At 44.2% G+C, this 18,706-nt stretch overlaps 1 protein-coding gene across 1 annotated transcript in view; it reads right to left on the bottom strand.

The window, feature by feature from the left end:
• SUSD4 (sushi domain containing 4) overlaps window positions 1-1,674 on the bottom strand; it is a 74,749-nt gene extending 73,075 nt beyond the window's left edge. The window contains 1 exon segment of the mRNA XM_030447541.1: window positions 1,554-1,674. Coding sequence (XP_030303401.1) covers window positions 1,554-1,674 — 121 coding nt within the window.
• Between the last annotated feature and the right edge of the window lie 17,032 nt (window positions 1,675-18,706).

The raw sequence follows: 18,706 nt of genomic DNA, 5'->3' as shown, positions 1-18,706 counted from the left end.
TAGCAGTAATAACTTAGAAAAAGCAATGAGTACTCTTCACTTGTTATTTTGACCATGCACAATCATTCAACATACGGCTTTTTCCTATATTCTGGACAAAAAAAATATTCTTGAAAGATCCTAAAATGGCTTACAAACAGAATTTGGTATAGAATTAATTATGCTACCAATATGAAAGGTAGTAATAATGATCGATATAACAAGAATTTATTGCAGGGTGTGATGAAAACTACTGCATTTAAGGAAGACATAAACCATATTTTGAAGAACCTCTTGCACTGATCAGCTAAATAAATGCTAACAGTCAAACCTTGGCAAAAATATGGCCTCAGAGAAGAGGTGGCCTTGGATTATTCCTGTTTTTAAGAATGAAGGCAAAAGAAGGAGCTTAGGAAAGGAAAGGAGCTCACACAACTCCAGCTGTGAGGAGGGCACAGGACAGGCAGAATGGCACCACCCCACTGAAAAGTGAGCTGGCCACGAAACCAAGAGTAAAGCAGTTGCAAAAAAACCAAAACCAAAACCAGCCAAACAAAAAGCTATTGATTTCTAAAGAGGGATGCATAGAGACTGCAAGAGTTTAAAAGCTAATTTAACTGGAATCACATTTGCAGTCATGGGATTCCTATTGGAAAATGGCATTAGAGCCTCAAGATAGATTAGGACTGAATCACGTCAGAAGAAGGATGGACAAGATGACCTCTTGAAGTCCCCTGCAGCTATAGTTCTGTAAGTCTATGTTCAGCGACAGGAAACACATCTGTATGGGAGACAGTTTGGCTTAGGCATTCAAGTTAGAAAATTTTGGCAGAAGTCTTTGGCATGAGAAGAATCCTATGCAATTTTTATATTAGACTCTGCCATTAGTGATGTGAATCAAGCATAAAATGTCTTATTTCTCCAAATACAAATATGATACCGTGACAGTACAAACGGGAAGCTGCTTTGATTATTACAGTTAAGTTCATTTTGCAGCAAACAGTTTACTGTAGGACTTTTATAGCAACCCAAGTCTAATTATGGAATCAATTTGAAGCAATTTTGTAATTAAATGTACCTGCTGAAAATATCTCACAGGCTCAATAATTTAAAACGATAGTGTAAAAATGTAATTAAAATAAAAAAGGCCAAATGAGCCTGGGCCGTTCCTCCACGAGGAGAGTGCTGAAGGACATTGCATTTTCAGCCCCAAATGGTCAGCCTTCTCCCAGAATTTCTGCTTTCCCCAGCTGCACAGGGATTTATCACTAAGAGTCATCTGAGAAGCAGCTGAGTGGACCGCGGTAGGGGAAGGCTTTTTTGAAAAATTATTAATTAAAAAATAGGGGGTTCCAAAATCATGCTGCACTTCCATGGGTTTACTGATCCCAAGCAGTGCCCGGGTTGGTGTTCCCTCCTCCCGGGGGTCCCCCACCCGAGGTTCCGGAGGCTGGGGTGAGGGAAACAGGACGGAGCGGTGCAGGGGGTGGAAGTTTCTTCGCTCCCCCCTGCCCGGAGCCGGGGCTGCGGGGACAGCAGGTAAGGGGGTGTCTGGGCCGGGGCCGCTCACTCACCGCCCGCCGCCGGCCGGGGGCCGAGGCTCAGCGCCAGCTGCAGCCACAGCGCCGCGGACAGCGCCCGCCGCCGCCCCGCCAGGAGAGCACCGCCGCTGCTCGCCTGCTTCCCATGGCACATCTTCTATCCGCCAAAGGCATCCGGTACGCCGCCGCCTCCTGCAACGAGAGACCCGCTCCACTTCGCCACTGCTCGGGGCATAGCGCCGGCTCCGCTTGTCCCCTCTACACCGCCCCGCGCCCTCAACCCCGCTACGGGGAACGCGCCCGCCGGCCCCGCCGCCCTCCAGGTCCCGCACTTCCCCCGGCTGCTGCCGCCACTACCTGCGGGGCTCCCCCCCCCCGCCAGCGCCGCCGGGCACCTCCGCGGCTGCCGGCGACGCCTCCGCCACTGCGGTTCGGCAGCCTGCCGGGGCCGGGCGGGCTCTCACACAGACACACACAGACACGCACACACACCCTGGCGCACGCAGGCACAGGCAGCCCTACCTGGAGGGGGGAGCAGCAGGAAGCGGCAGCGTGCACCTGCCCGGTCCGAGGCCGAGGAGCGCAGCGCCGCCGCGGGGAGCTCTGCGCTGCGGGACCGCCGGCGCCCAGCGGCAGCGCGGGCAGCCCCGCCGCCGCGCACACTCATGGCAGCCGCGGGAAGGGCTGCGGCGCCCCTCCGTGTTGCGTTTGGCTTGGCTTGGTTTGGTTTGGTTTGGCTTGGCTTGGCTTGGCCCGGCTTTCCACACTGTCTTGGGTGTCCTGCCCAGTGGCAGCCAGAGCTGGGGTGGCAGGGAGGCTGGGAGGGCACAGGGGGCGGTTCTCACTGCCCTGCTCCAGGAGCACACAAAGACTTTGTAGAATGGTTTTGGTTACAAAAGGCCTTGAAAATCCTCAGGTTCAACTGTTAACCTAGCACTGCCATTTCCACCACTAAAACATGTCCCTAAGAACCCTATCTAGATGTCTAATAAATACCTCTAAGCATGGTGACTTCACCGCTTCCCTGGGCAGCCGGTTCCAGTGGCTGACAATGCTTTCAGTAAAGACAGTTTTCCTAAGGTCCAATCTAAATCTCCTCTGGCACAATTTGAGGCTATTGTTCTCTGTCATTATTTGGAAGAAGACATTTATGCCCTCTCCCCCCTCTACAGCTTCCTTTCAGGTTGTTGCAGAGAGCAGTAAACTTTCCCCTCAGCCATTTTTTTCTCCAGGCTGAATAAGCCCAATTCCCTCAGTCATTCCTCATAAGATTTGTGCTCCTCATAAGATTTTAGACCTTTCACTACCTTTGTTGCCCTTCTCTGAATATACTCCATGTCCTTCTTGTAGTTAGGTGCCCCAAACTGGACACAGTGTTCCAGGTGCAGTCTCACCTGTGCCAAGTATAGGGCAACAATCCATTCCCTAGTCCCGCTGGTCACACTTGCTGATTCCTAGTGGAGAGATATGCAAAGTTAAGGCATGTGGTCCTTGTAGTTTCTGGCTGTTTTGATTTCAAAAGGGGTTAATGGCGGGTATCTCTGAGGAAGCATCTTTAAGATGCCTGGTCCTTCATCAGGTAGTCATAATGTGAGATGTTAGATACAGTTTAGCAGTGCTGATGCCAGTACTACATAACTCACAGTTCATGGAAATGAGGAGGTGTGTTACAGAGTGCTCTTACCCATCAAATGCCGCCTGAGCCTGCTGCATCAAGTAATTTGCCTGTTGGAAAGCAGCTTCCAGCTGGATTTAGTCAATCTGTGAAATTCACTATCATGAATCACTGAATCAGAGGCAGTGTCTTGAGGCCTGAGCAACTCTGTGTTTCCTGCTGCCACTTACGGTGAACAGGGTTTGACCCTTTACCCTCAGCTGGGCATTGCAGGCCTTCTCTTGCTCAGGGGTAGTGGATGATGTCCTCTAACCAACAGAGATGGTGTTTGTGAGGCAGGTTTAGGTGCCCAGCACACTCCTGGGACACTGAGGGTAAGAAAATGGTGGACAAGAGAAGACACGTTTGTGACAAAACGCCTGGGCTCACTGCAAACCCATAACCAAAGATACAAGGGGTCCTGGAAACAGCATGTGGAAATAGCACATCCTGATACTTTGAAGTTAATGGTATTGGTAAAGGCATATGTACAGCTGGAGTTGCTTTCAAGTGGCTCAGATATCTAATGCTGTCTCCTACAAGTTAAAAATTTTAAGTGTATTCAAGAGGAATTTTAGCTCAAATCAGCTCATCATGTATCAGATCAAAGAGCAGTGTAAGAAGCGTAGTTCTTTATCTTATTACTCTTGGAAAAAACGGGCATCTTGTAGCAAAATACACGTCTCCCGTTAGGAAAGAAAAAGCATGGCTAAATATACTTGCTAATTTACAGGTAGGAGAGTGCTTTACCTTTGCTGCACTTTACCTTTCCCATTTAAAAGGAAAATTAAATGGGAAAATTTGGAAATGGTAGAGCCTTTTCACCTAAGTGACATTTCCTAACCGAAGGAGTTTTCACCTCCTCAGCCAGCACAAGAGGGAGTTCAGTTTAGTAATAGCTCTTTCACTGAGCAAATACAACACAGGCGTGATTACATGATGAGGATGGTTCTGAGGCAGTAAGCTGTTGACTACTACAAGTGGCAGGACAGAACAATAATGCAGCAATTTCTATTATCTGTACTACGACGAGACCTATTTTTATGTCACTGGCTTCGTAGCTCTTATTTTTAAAATCAAAATAGCAAAAGATAATGTCCCCAGTGAGCTAGAGCTGTCTGTGCTTTGCACTGAATAAAATGGAAAGTGCTGGATCCTTCAGTATGGTTGGGGGTATTACACCCATATATTCTGGCCTTCTGATGAGGAAGTGATGAATTAAATAATGTCTGTCAGCGTTGATAGGTATTGCTTATAGGTTTCTGCCATTTGATTCTATGCCCCATGTGTGTGTTTCTGATGTCATTCAGCCTGAGGAAGGACAACCAAGCACTGTGGGAATCCATCAGCCACCCAGGTGAGTGGGTACACCCCCACTCCCAGCTGCACCTGGAGATCAGCATTTTTTTGTGCATCATCTCTTCTTCAAAACCTTAATGCACTGTAACAATCTACCTCTTGCTGACCAGTGTGTGGATGTAGGATGCAAGGTGGTGACAGCAGCCAAAGGGCTGGAGTGGCTGGCCCTAGCAGGTAAAACTCCTGCAGCCCTGGAAAGCATGAACTGAGTGAGGAGCAGCAAGGGGTGGAGGAGAATGGAGCCTGAGGCAAGCCTGATTGCAGAGAGGGAAGAAGCTGCTCCACTTTGGCTTGGACTTAATTTCTGGAAGGGGCTGCATTGCCTGAAGGGCTAAAACAGCTCAGTGTCTAAAGCTGACATTTGCAATCAATTTTAGTGCATCCTTCTGAGCTGAAGTAGGGCAAGAGCAGTGGTAAGAGGGCTGAACCTGAAGCTCTGAGCTGCTCTTACACATCACAGACTGTATAATACAGGAGTATTTGTCCTGTAATGATTCTGCCCAGGGTTACGGTTACAGATCTTGTGATTTTTGTGCCTTCTCACACTTGGGCATCCCTCCACTGTTTATTTTAAGCAAGTTTGCAGCCATGCCTCAGATCTGCCCTCAGTTGCCTCCAGCGGGGATAACCCCTCACCAGCACTGGTGCAGACAGCCTGAAAACGAGAGAGATGATGTGACTTTTTTTCTTCATGTGTCCTCATAGAGCTGCCTCCATTTCCCTGCACTGCTGCTGCACCTAAGAATTCCTCTTGTTCACAACCACTCCCCCAAATGAAGACAAAAAGTACCAGCATTCGTCTGCCTACCATAAGCAGGTTCCTGTTGTTCAGGTACTTAAATATCACAAAGGTTTCAGTAGCAGAGGGAGGCAGATCTCTGCTTCTTTGCCGTAGGTTATGGGTGCTGCCATGTGGTGAGAGGCATTTCTCGCAGGGTTCATCCTTGTTGGAAGGAGAGGACTTCAGGTCCCCTCCAGCTGGTGCACACAGCAGGCTCCTGGATGCTTCTTGCAAGCTTAGGATGATCATCCTGGGTAGATTTAGCTGTTTATAGGCTTACAGCTTATCTTTTTCCAGAGCTTCATAATCTTAATGAGTAAAATATTGTGTGTATATTTTAAGTTATAGGATTTTATTTTTATCCTGTCATACACACTTATCCATTGAATTGTCTTATTTTCATCTTCAAGTTTTTCTTTAATTTATTTGGTTACCTTATTCTGAGATCCATGATGGATAAAAGGTTAGGTTAAAAAAATACAGATAAATGCATCCTGTCACTCTAAAGTGGTCCCTCACTCCAGCCCAAGTGACAAAAGCAGCCACATTGACTTTGCTCAGGACTAGATGTAGATACGAAGGTGGTATGCACAGACAGTGCAACACAACCGATGGAGACAAGCTGTTTGTCATACAAACCGTGGGATAAACATAGTCCCGAGCTATGCTAGATAAGTATGGAATTTCCTGAATATGCAGCCCCCTGATTGTGAGATTGTCTGGAAGGGATTAGTGATATAGATAAGGTGCGATTTCTTTCCTTGGGTAAATCACCATTGTAAAATAGTGGGATAAGAAAAGGTATATAACTGCATGTAAGGATACGAATAAACGGATTTAGTTTGCATCAAACTGTTGTCCCCGTCCTTGCTGCGGCAAAATGGTGACCCCGACGTGATTCGGGAAGAATTCTGCTGAAGAAGCAGCCGGCCAGCAGGTCTCCGAGAACTTTGAATTTGAGGCTGAAAGAAGCCTGGACGAGGGCGGCCGCCCGTCTGCACCTCCTCGCGTTTGGCAGGTGAGCTCGGAGAAACGAAGTCATGGGTAATCAAAGTTCCCATGAAGAACAGGACGTTTATAGACTTATGAGAGAACTGTTGCTTAAGCAACAGAAAGAAATCTCGGATCATGCACTTAAGCTCATTTTAAAATGGGTCCGCGATAAATTCCCAGGTACTTCTGCTGTTACTATCTTTGAATCTGAACTGTGGGATAAAGCGGGAGTCCGTTTATGGGACCTGAGTACACGAGGGGATCATGAAGCACTTAAACTCCTATTTCCCTGTCGGACAGTATTTGAAGGGATTAAAGCGCGAGAATCGGAGCGAGCAGACACTTCTCCTGCCGCTTCTGCCGTTCCCAGCGCCCCCCCGCTACCAGAGGGAAGAGCGCAGGAAGACGCTCCGCCTGCCAGAACTGTAGCCAAGGTAACCAGACCGGATTCGCCGAGCGACGATCCGTTCGAGCCTGATCCTTTCGATACAGGACAAAAACCAGATCTAATTCCCGATTATTACGATTCATACGCAGTATGGGCTGCTATTAAAAAGCAGGCTTTAGATGCGGGAGAAATTGACATGGCTATAGCTATCAGTGCCCCCACGCCCTGCACAGCGACGGCACGAAAAAGCCGCAGGGAAACTATTATCGCAGCGCGGCACGACACCGCGCGCAGACACAAGTTCCTCTGTCGTATCAAACCCCATCGGCTCAGCAGTCATTTCAAACATACCCGATGCAGCAATATCCAGTTCTCAATGCGCCACAGCAAGTGATCTCGCTCTTACAAGAGCAACAGCACGGAGCGCCGGACTGGATTTATCGACCCGGTTCACAGTGATTCTGGCCGACCCCTTGGTGCATATAATCGATACTTTATTTCAAGGGCCTCTTCCGTCTGGGACTATGGGTCTTATTGTGGGTCGGTCATCAAGTACTTTTAGTGGTCTTTTTGTTTTACCAGGAGTCATCGACAACGATGCATTAGAAATAAAAATAATGGCTTGGACGCCTACCCCACCCTGCACAATACCCGCTAAAAGCAAAATAGCACAATTGGTGTTGTTACCTTTAAATACTGATTTTTTCCCCTCAGATGTCACGCGGCAGGGCGCCTTCGGATCTACAGGCTGCCCGCAAATATACTGGACACATGAGATCTCAAAGGACAGACCATTGAAACAATGTAAACTTAAAAATGGATGTCAACAAGTTGTGTTAACAGGTCTTATTGACACAGGTGCCGATGTTACCGTAATCTCCCAAGCTAAGTGGCCACGCCAGTGGAATCTAACTCGCACTGCACAGCCATTAGCAGGAATAGGGGGAATTGGTAACAGTTACCAGAGTGAAGATGTTATTCAAATCATTGGTCCTGAGAACAGGGTAGCTAGTACTCGACCATTTGTATTGCCAGTACCATTGAATCTGTGGGGAAGGGATGTTCTATCACAATGGGGATTGCATTTAGAAACGGTTTTTTAACGAGGGTCACTGATGAAGGGCGTGAAATTCCACAATTAACCTGGAAAACACAGGAGCCAGTGTGGGTGAATCAGTGGCCCTTATCAGAAGAAAAACTCACCGCCCTAGAACAATTGGTACAAATTCAATTAAAAAAGGGACATGTAGTTCCAACTTTCAGTCCGTGGAATACTCCTGTTTTTGTAATTAAGAAAAAATCAGGTGGTTGGAGATTATTGCAAGATTTACGAAAAATTAATGCTGTTATGGAGCCAATGGGAGCGTTACAACCAGGTCTCCCTTCACCAACAATGATCCCGCGGGAATGGAATTTGATTGTTATTGATTTAAAAGATTGCTTTTTTGATATTCCTTTACATCCTGATGATGCACCTAAGTTTGCCTTTTCTGTGCCTAGCCTTAATATGGGAGCACCTCTTAAACGCTACCATTGGACGGTTTTACCTCAGGGCATGAAAAATAGCCCCACAATCTGCCAGTGGTATGTTGCCAAAATATTGGCCCCAGTACGTCTTGAATTTCCAACTGTAATATTGTATCATTATATGGATGACCTGTTAATTGCTGCTGCCACTGAGGGTGATTTACAAAAAGCAATAGAATCTGTGTTAACTGCCATCGATCAGGCAGGCTTGAAAGTCTCACCAGAAAAAAATTCAAAAACAAACCCCCTGGAATTATCTCGGGTGGAAAATTACCAATCATTCCATAATTCCGCAAAAGCTATCTATTAATACTCAGATAGCCACACTGCATGATGCTCAAAAACTTTTGGGATCTATTAATTGGTTGCGACCCCTTCTGGGTATTTCAAATTTGAATTGGCTCCCCTATTCGATCTTCTTAAAGGAGACGCGGACTTAATGGCTCCCAAACACCTCACACCCTCTGCGGAATTAGCATTACAAAGAGTTTGCAGGGCCATCGAACAGAGGCAAGCCTCTCGGTGGGACCCTGATTTATTCTTTCAATTAATAATTTTAGAGGATGGTGTAAAATATTGTGGCATGATTTTTCAGTGGGACACCACGCTTACAGATCCATTGTTGATTTTAGAGTGGATTTTCCTGCCGAATCAATCCTCTAAAACTATTTTACAGCGACCAGAGATGTTTTCTCAAATCATTATGAAAGCCAGAGAGCGACTGTTAACTCTTTCTGGCAGATCTTTCTCTACAATTTATATGCCTGTTACTGAATTGTATCTTTCTTTTCTTCTACAGAATTCACTTCCTTTTCAGATTGCCGTACAGGACTTCACGGGACAATTTTCAAATCATTTTCCTCCACATAAACTCTTTCGATTGTCCTTTTCCCTTGCAGAAGTTCCAAAGAGAAGTGAAATTCCTTTACAGGCAATTACTGTGTTTACAGACGGTTCAGGTATCTCTCATAAAGCTGCAATTGTATGGAGAGACCCTGAAACCAAGGATTGGCAATCTGATATCACCTTTCACCCAGGTTCTCCTCAACTTGTTGAATTAGCAGCTGTGACTAGAGCCTTTTTTCTTTTCCATAACCAACCTTTAAATATTATTACAGACTCAGCTTATGTAGCAGGTATCGTGCTTCAAGCAGAGTCTTCAGTCCTAAGAGACATTTCCAACTTGCAACTGTATAATCTGCTCAGAGCACTTATTGATCTTATCAACAAACTGCAACACGCCTTCTTTATTATGCATATCAGGTCTCACACGTGCCTCCCAGGCTTTGTAGCCGAAGGAAACAGGGCGGCCGACCTGTTAACAATGTCAGTGTCTCCTCTTCCCAATCACTTTGAACAGGCTCGCCTGAGTCACAGATTTTTTCATACAAATGCTAAAGGGCTCCGCAGACAATTTGGTCTGACTTCACAACAGGCAGCTGATATCTTATCTGCTTGCCCTGATTGTCAAAAATTTACTTTTCAGCCTTTAGCAGGAGGAATTAACCCAAGAGGACTTCAAAGCCTTGAACTCTGGCAAACTGATATTACTCATTTTTCCGAATTTGGTCGTCTTAAGTACATACACTCTTCCATTGATACCTTCTCCGGAGCTATTTATGCATCATGCCATACAGGAGAGAAGGCCAGAGACGCCAAAAAACACTTTTTAAATGCATTTGCCTCTCTAGGAGTTCCTCAAACAGTTAAAACAGATAATGGTCCTGCCTATTCTTCTCAGCTTTTGAAGACCTTTTTTGCAGAATGGGGAATTAAACATGTGACAGGTATCCCCCATTCTCCGACAGGTCAATCAATTATTGAACGCTCCCATCAGTCCCTTAAGGCACTATTACTAAAACAAAAAGGGGGAACTGGTGGACTGATAAATACACCAGAAGAAAGATTGCAAAAAGCTATATATACTTTTAATTTCTTGAATTGCTTTTCAGACAATGCCCCACCAATTACAAAGCATTTTGCAAGTAACCATCTTTTTAAATTTCAGGAAAGACCCCCTGTGTTAGTACGGGATTTGGAGTCCGGGAAAGTTGAAGGCCCATTTCCTTTAATCACCTGGGGCAGGGGCTACGCTTGTATCTCCACAGAAGCAGGACCTAAGTGGTATCCGGCAAGGAACATCCGCCCATATCGAGAAGGACAACCGAAGGAACAGACGTAGCACAGATCTCTCAGCACACGCAAAATGCTATACAAATGGCTTTGTATGTTGCAATTGTTTGTATCTTGTTATGCTGTATTAGAAATCTCTCCAAGGCGAAACATGTGGGTAACGTGGGCAAATGCAACTGGCACCACTGATTTTTGCATTGCAATGGCTTCCGCTACAGACCCTTTCCGTACCTGCCTTATAGGTATCCCAGGTTTTAATGTTTCTCTGTTTGCTGACTTTTCAATTGGATCCTGCAAAGCAAGCCCTTCACTTGGAAATTGTTCAGCAGAACTGATTTTGGGGCTGAAAAAATCCCTCCCCTGGGATCCACAGGAATTAAATCTATTGGGGTCCCAGGCAGTCGGCAACGTATCAGGAAACTGGACACCTACTTGCATAGTTTTTGGTCCTAAGTATGCTGCTAGGGCATACCCTGATACCTGGCCGGACATCAGTCCTACATCTGGAGATTATAGACTGGGATCAGGATATTGTGGGTACAATGGGTCGGAGCGAATGCCGGTAATAGGGACAACACATAACCCCAAAGCTAACATTAAACTTATTTGGGTAAATGAAACTGCTAAGGCTTTACCCCCCGGGGTATTTCTGATCTGCGGTGATAGGGCCTGGCAAGGCATCCCCCGTAATGTTGTAGGCGGACCTTGCTATTTAGGCTCGTTAACCCTTTTTGCTCCTCGCTTTGCTAAATTAAGGCAGCTTGTAAATACTATATATCGTGCTCGTAACGCAAGAAGTATTGGCCTCACACCGCAGTGTGATGATAATGTTAGGCTTTTAAGTGTAGCTGCTAGAACTGCTTTAGCTCTTTTTATTCCTGGTGCTGCCGCAGGAAATGCGCTTACTAACCTAGCTAGATTAGCATGTTGGGCTGAAAAGCAAGCAAATATTACTACTGAGATTTTAGATAGCCTTTTAATGGATCAAAATAGTTTGCGACACGCTTTATTACAAAATCGCGCTGCTATAGATTTTTTATTGCTAGCCCAGGGTCATGGCTGTCAGGAATTTGAAGGCATGTGCTGTATGAATCTTTCTGATCATAGTGAGAGCATCCACGCCAGCATCACGCAGTTGAAGCAACACACACAGAAGATTCAGCAACAAATAAACCCTCTCGGCGATGCTTTCACAACCTGGCTTCATGATATGGGACTTAAAGGATGGCTTTTATCTTTAGTTAAAACTCTTTGTTATGCTGGGATTGTTATTGTGATTTTGCTTTTGTTATTGCCTTGTCTTTTTCAATGTATCCAGGGAATGCTTAATAGAACTGTTTCTAAGGTTTTTTTAGTGCAACAGAAGGGGGGAGATGTAGATACGAAGGTGGTATGCACAGACAGTGCAACACAACCAATGGAGACAAGCTGTTTGTCATACAAACCGTGGGATAAACATAGTCCCGAGCTATGCTAGATAAGTATGGAATTTCCTGAATATGCAGCCCCCTGATTGTGAGATTGTCTGGAAGGGATTAGTGATATAGATAAGGTGCGATTTCTTTCCTTGGGTAAATCACCATTGTAAAATAGTGGGATAAGAAAAGGTATATAACTGCATGTAAGGATACGAATAAACGGATTTAGTTTGCATCAAACTGTTGTCCCCGTCCTTGCTGCGGCAACTAAAGAGCATAAAGACCATGCCCACCCTACACAGCATTTGACCCTGAATCCCTAATACAATGTGATAATTTTCTCTGTGTGTGTGTAAAGGTGTAGGAAGGACTGGAGAGTGTGACAGGACAATGTGAGAGTTTGTGTCAACGCCAAGTCCCTGTGATGCTCATTCAGCGTGAAGCTGATCCTGTGATAGATACACTGTGCACAGTGTTGTGTGCCTGGTGCTGTGTCAAGGAAAAGTGTTCACAGATGCTTGAGGATGCAAAGCCTGGACAAAAGAGAGACAGGGGGAGCCAAATCTGATGTAGTCTCATTTACACTATTGGGAAGGTAGGACTAAATTATTTCCAGAACTGCAGGCAGGTATTGTTTCAAAGAGAACAAATTCTTTTACTCCAAAAAAAGAGCTCAGGAATGAATTAATCTGAGTGCCGTGTGGGCAATCTGGAACCAAGACCTGTGGATTAAAATAGGAAAGCCGAACCCAAAAAGGAATTCAATATTTGATATAGGAGTCAAATAGAAGGGAGGTTTTTAAGCCTAAGTTTGCAACACAGCTCTCCTCCCATAACTGAAACAGCTATTTTCTAGGCTGGGTTATGTCAAAATTCATTAGGTTCCTCCCCTTTACTTGCAGCTTTTGGACACTCACTGTTGCAGTTATTCCAGTGGTGCCTCATGCTCAGCAGCTGAAGAACCTGAGCCCGTCCAGGACCAGGAGACATATATGGGGCTGGGTTTGACCTGCACCCTCAGGGCACTCCTCAATGCCAGCCAGCTCAGGCATTCCACAAAGCAAACCTGCATGCAAAGTAGGTCAGAATTATATAGTTCTGCCCACATTTGCTGGACAATATAACTGGTAGAGCTCTCATCAAGGAACTAGGAAACCAAATTCCTTGCTCTGAAGAAGCTCAAACCTGTATTTTTCTGCTTTTGTCAGCATTCAGACACTATAGAAACTGAAGCTCCACCTACATAAGTACATCAAGCAGTTCTAGGATGCCAAATGTCATTTCTCTGTATGTTAAAATGTTATCACACCGTTACGCTGGGCTACCTAACACTCTTCAAAGCCCGTCCCAAGAGATGCTACAGACTAGAGACTATTCCCTGTAGGTGATTTTTGTACAGCTTCTCAGTTTCACAAAGTAAAGAACTTTAATGATGGGCATCAATTACTCTGGCCTTACTGCACGAGAGTGGCCATTGGCACCTTTACTGTGCTACCAAAAATGTAACTCAAAATGTTGGGAACTGGGTATTTGTGCAATTAAGCATTTTTAAAATTTTATTTTACCTGTTAAGATATTCCTTCTTCATATTTTACCTGCTCAAAAGCAAGGTCAGAAGGAATTGTCACTGGTGATGTGACTGTTGAGTAGGTAAGTTTCATCCTTCAGTTTGATTCCAGCGAGGGGGAAAAGGGTGTCGGGGTGACTGTAGGTAAAGAGAGAATTCATTTGTGTCAGTATGAGACTGAAAAAAGCTGTCAGGCTACATTTGTTGCAGTTGAATGAGTATAGGTGTGGTCAGTCTCTGGGGTAAAGAACAGCTTAATGCAGAATTATTTTTAAATATATCTTTTATTGTTACACTACATCCTACAGACATCCAGCTGGTCACAAACCAGCTCCATTTTTCATTGCCTACAAGGAAGACCTATTGCTTCCCAGACCCCAGCTACCAGGTACCATGATGTTAAAGGTTATTCTACATGTACAAATAGGAAAAATAACTCAAGTATGATCAGTGAGATGCAGGAGGGTGTTTAGAGGAGTTCTACATGCCTTGTAAGACACAAAACTAGTAAGGGCTAAGATTTAATAATGACTTCCTTCTGTCCATATAGCAGATAAAAGCCTAAGATATGTGATGTTTCTTGTATTACTAACAGCCTCAAATTTTCAAACATTTTCAAAGAAATATGTAACCCTGCTGACTTTCCTCCATCAAGAGATAAGCCACCTGGGCAATTTCTTCATACCTAAAGTATGCTATTTCAGTTTGAACTTAGAAATACTAATGAGCCTAGATCTCACAAAAATTAGGTCTGCATGGGTGACCTGCAGAGGAACACATTATTAAACCATTTCAGAATATGCATGTGCTTTCCAAAGAAAGGTTTTATCTTCTTAGGTGTTAATGTTGATATCTTACTGTTAATATTTAGGAGTGATCAAGTTCCTAGTATTTTCCAATGTATTTCCCAGTGTGTTTGGAAATAGAGCACACCTGGAGACCATCCTCTTCATTGTGTCATTGCCTTTCCTTGACTGCAAAAGGCTAGCATCTCCACCTCTCTGGGTTGCTTTGTATCAGAAAGCTTGATTTCATCACTTCATTTCATCCATGTCTAAATAGGTCAGCTTTCTCACCTACATCTGCCTGAGGAAGGTGATTACCATCCACCCAGTAATTGCAGGGATTGCAGGAAAGCAGTTATTCCAAACCAAATACTTCAGGTGATTTCTTAGAAGAGAGGCTTGCCTCATAAGTGTGCTTTCAAGAACAGGTATGCAATTAAGAGGATAATTATTTTGGTAAATTCTGAACTATCAATTATGCTGGCTCAAGAAAAGCAGCCCTGAAATAGCTTGATTCTGCAGATGCTAAGTGCTGGCTGCTTTCAACATCTATCAGATTCAAATGAGAATTGAAGGTATTCAGTTTCTCACAAAGTCAGGATTTAAGAGGGGGTTTCTCCTTCCCTAAACTTTATCACTCTTGTTTGAAGATAGAGCTGGGAGGAGGGCACACTGAAGAAAATGTCAGGAATATGAAAGGAGAATTCTTTTTCCTTCACTGAGCCATTAGCACTAACAGCCGTTAAACTACATCTGGGACTAATACACAAACATTTATAACCATTCATCAGTGTAGTTTTACCAATTAGTGCTAATTATATTTCATTAGAAAAACTGGCAGCATACGGAGGGTGGAGTTTAAACTACTTTTTTGTTTCTTCCTGACCTACATAACTGATTAGAAGTTTTAATTAACATAAAACTTTATTTTTATTTCCATCGACATAGTTCAGAGGAGATTAAAGGAAAAAAAAATGCCTTGCTAGTAAGAGGACTGCACTACATAGCATTTACTAATAGGTCTTTTCTTCAGCTCAGTACATGTCGATTTTTATACTTTTTCTGCTTAAAGCCAAGTTGTACTCAATAGACCTGTGACTAAATTCAGCCCATGTTTTCCCTTAGACAGTAATTTCCAGTAGGGGCATGTGAAATGAAACAATCCCAAGACCTGAAACAATTCAAACTGGTTATGAGTGCTTTCCTTTTCATCCCCCTAGACAAGAAGAGACTGGGAAATAGAAAGTGTGATATGCAGTGTTTGATTTGCAAGACCATTCTGAGCATGAATAGTAGTCATCGCCCTTAAGTAAAAACTCAGGATTAATTTTTCTATGTCCACAGCTCACTGACACAGTTAGTTTTCATCATATTTTGATACTTGAAGTTCTGCATAAGAGGACTCTGTCTTTCATCTCTATCTCACAAATTCATTACTCACTGAACTTTGGTCTGTGTAAACTATTTTGACCAGCCCCATCCATTTTCCCACTGCAAAATCAACCTCCCATCCCTTTTCACTAGTTTGGCAGAGCCAGCCAAGAGCAAAAGGAGGAGGCACACATTTGCCTTCCACCACACTTTTGGGGCAAGCAGCACAGTCCATTATATAGGGAAGAGCACAAATTCCTTCCTAGCACTGCCTGGACTTCCAGCTACAAGCAAGTTCTGTGGACTCAGCTTTGCCAAAGGGCACTTCATTTCAAAATTGTGATCTCCGGGCCCTTACTCAGATGCAATTTAACTCAAATATCTTCAACTATTTCTTAGAAAAAATTTCTAAGGGATGTGGGGGTGTGTTTCTGAGTGTGGGTTCAGCTTTGGCTGTAAGGATCCTGTGCTTGCCTTGGCACACACACAACTCTGTGTGCTGGGTTGACAGGAGCATGTAAGCTATCGAGATGCTTCAGATTAGAAAGATCTGTTTCAGAGAAAGAAAGGATCTTCCTTTCTTAGTCCAAACTGAGTGGCTGAGCTTTCCACCCAGATGCAGAAGAAATCTGCTTTCAGGGGGATTCAGTCCCTTGCATCCTGTGTCTCTGTAAGCTGTGTGTGGACACTGTGTTTGCCTAGAAGCATTTTTATTAACAATGGAGAAAAGTTAATAAAAAACACCAAAATGTGTGCTGCCTTTTTCCCTGCATCAAGACCAACTTTATATATTCCTTCAGGACACATGGGAAGAAGAAGGAGGAACAAGATTGGAGTCCCCATGGGGAGCAGAATGAAAGAGCTGAAGCAAATGTGTTCACACATGGTGCAAGTGAAGATGCTTGATGAAAGTCTGTCCAATGCACTCTAAATCCTGAAAGAAAAATAAAAGAAAAAGGTAAAATATCACATTTTCATAGAACAACATGATGGCTTTCTAGGTTGTTTAGATTTTTCATATTGTCCTAACCAAATGCCATGCAAAACCTTAAATTTGTAACAAAAACTATGTCTTTTGCCTCTCAGCTTCATTTGAATGCTTGTAAACATTAAGTTTCTTGAAATAAAAGTTGGAAGAGAGAGTTATCAGGCTTAAAGATCAGGAAACCTCCAAGAAATAGATGTGGAATTCGGTCTTGGGTTTCCCCTTTCCGTGGGTAGATGTTACACGTGATAATTAGTGCCTCTGGGCTCCTGGTTCCACTGCCTTTGCAACATTCCCAAGGCTTGTTTTCTCTCTTTTAAAGAAAGAGAACCTACGGGAGAAAGACTTTCCAGTTGACACAGTAACTGAGAAGAATGACATTCCTAACTCTAAATCTAACTCTAACCCTAAACCTAAAGAATGCTATTCCTATCCTTACCTTTAAACCTATCCCTATGCCTGACCCTAACCCTTACACTAACTCTAACCCTAAACTGTAACTCTACTCCAAAAGCCTAACTCTAACCTAAACCTAATTCGAACCCTACCCCAAAAAAGAAATTTAACCTTTAAGCCATGAATGATGTTCCTAAACCGATCCCGAACCCAGAGCATATTAAGCAAAGGAGTACATCTAATCTGCCGAGCTGGCCGAAACTGCTTCTCTCTCTGTAAAAAGGGACAGGGAGCGTTTCTAATGCTCTGATACTCTCCAGATTTCGTTTCCCGGCTTCACTCTGGAATACCTTCCAACATCACGTTTCTTGAAAAAAAAGCTGCAAGAGAGCTAGAAAGCTGTGGCACCCTCAAATTTTAAAGCAGATGTGAATATTGTTTCGCCTTTCCCTTGACGTGGGGAGATGTGAAACGAGTCCCTTTCTCAAACTGGCTTCCTTTCGTTTCTCAAGAGCCCAGAGGTCTTTTGCATAAAGCAGCAGAGCTGGACCAATTTCGGTGCATGGAAAAGATCTCACAGTACAAAACTGGGTCTAGGAATGAGAACTATCCCCATCCATTTCGATGCCCGGGAAGTTTGGAAATGCTGCTCCGTTTCCAGATTTTGCCTCTCAGCTTCATTTGAATGCATGAAAAACATCAAGCTTCTTGAAATGAAAGTTGAAAGAGAGAGTTATCAGGCTAAGAGACCAGGAAACCTCCAAGAAATGGATGTGGAATTCGGTCTTGGGTTTCGCCTTTCCGTGGGTAGATGTTACAATCCATAATTAGTGTCGCTGGGCTCCAGGATCCACTGCCTTTGCAACATTCCCACGCTTGTTTTCTCTCTTCTAAAGAAAGAGAACCTGCAGGAGAAAGACTTTCCAGGTGACAAAGTAACTGAGAGGAATGACATTTCATACCCTAAATCTAACTCTAACCCTAAACCTACAGAATGCTATCCCTATCCTTACCTTTAAACCTATATTATGCCTGACCCGAAACCTTACACTAACTCTAACCCTAAACTGTAACTCTAATCCAAAAGCCTAACTCTAACCTAAACCTAATTTGAACCCTATCCCTAAACAGAAATTAAACCCATACGCTATGAATGATATTCCTAAACCGATCCCTAACCAAGAGCATATTAAGCAAAGGAGTACATCTAATCTGCCGAGCGGGCCGAAACTTTTTCTCTCTCTGTAAAAAGGGACAGGGAGCGTTTCTAATGCTCTGATACTCTCCAGATTTCATTTCTCGGATTCAATCTGGAATACTTTCCAACACCACATTTCTTAAAAGCAAAGGTCTTTTACATTAAGCAGCAGAGCTTAATGCAGCTTGGTAGATTCAAGGTTTGTGGTAAAATGCAAGCCCGTAGGCCGACTGTTGGTTGTGCTGTGTATAGGGTTCCATGTGAGGGGTAGGGCCAGCGAAAGATTTCAGTGGCCACTCTTTGCGTTTGTTTGCCAGTCCAGACCGTTCAGACTTTTGGGACGCCATTCAGCGATCCAGGAAAACGGCCGCTTCAGGCTGGTAGATTCAAGGTTTGTAGTAAAACGCAAACCCGTAGGCCGACTGTTGGTGGTGCTGTGGGTAGGGTTCCATGTGAGGGTTAGGGCCATCCAGAGTTCTCAGTGGACACTCTTTGCGTTTGTTTGCCAGTCCCGACCGTTCGGACTTTTGGGACCCCATTCAGTAATCCGGGAAAATGGCCACTTCGGGCTGGTAGATTCACGGTTGGTGGTAAAACGCAAACTCGTAGGCCGACTGTTGGTGGTGCTGTG

Source organism: Calypte anna, chromosome 3 (assembly GCF_003957555.1).
Source record: "Calypte anna isolate BGI_N300 chromosome 3, bCalAnn1_v1.p, whole genome shotgun sequence".
Classification (NCBI taxonomy): domain Eukaryota; kingdom Metazoa; phylum Chordata; class Aves; order Apodiformes; family Trochilidae; genus Calypte; species Calypte anna.
This window is presented reverse-complemented; position numbering and strand designations above follow the sequence as displayed.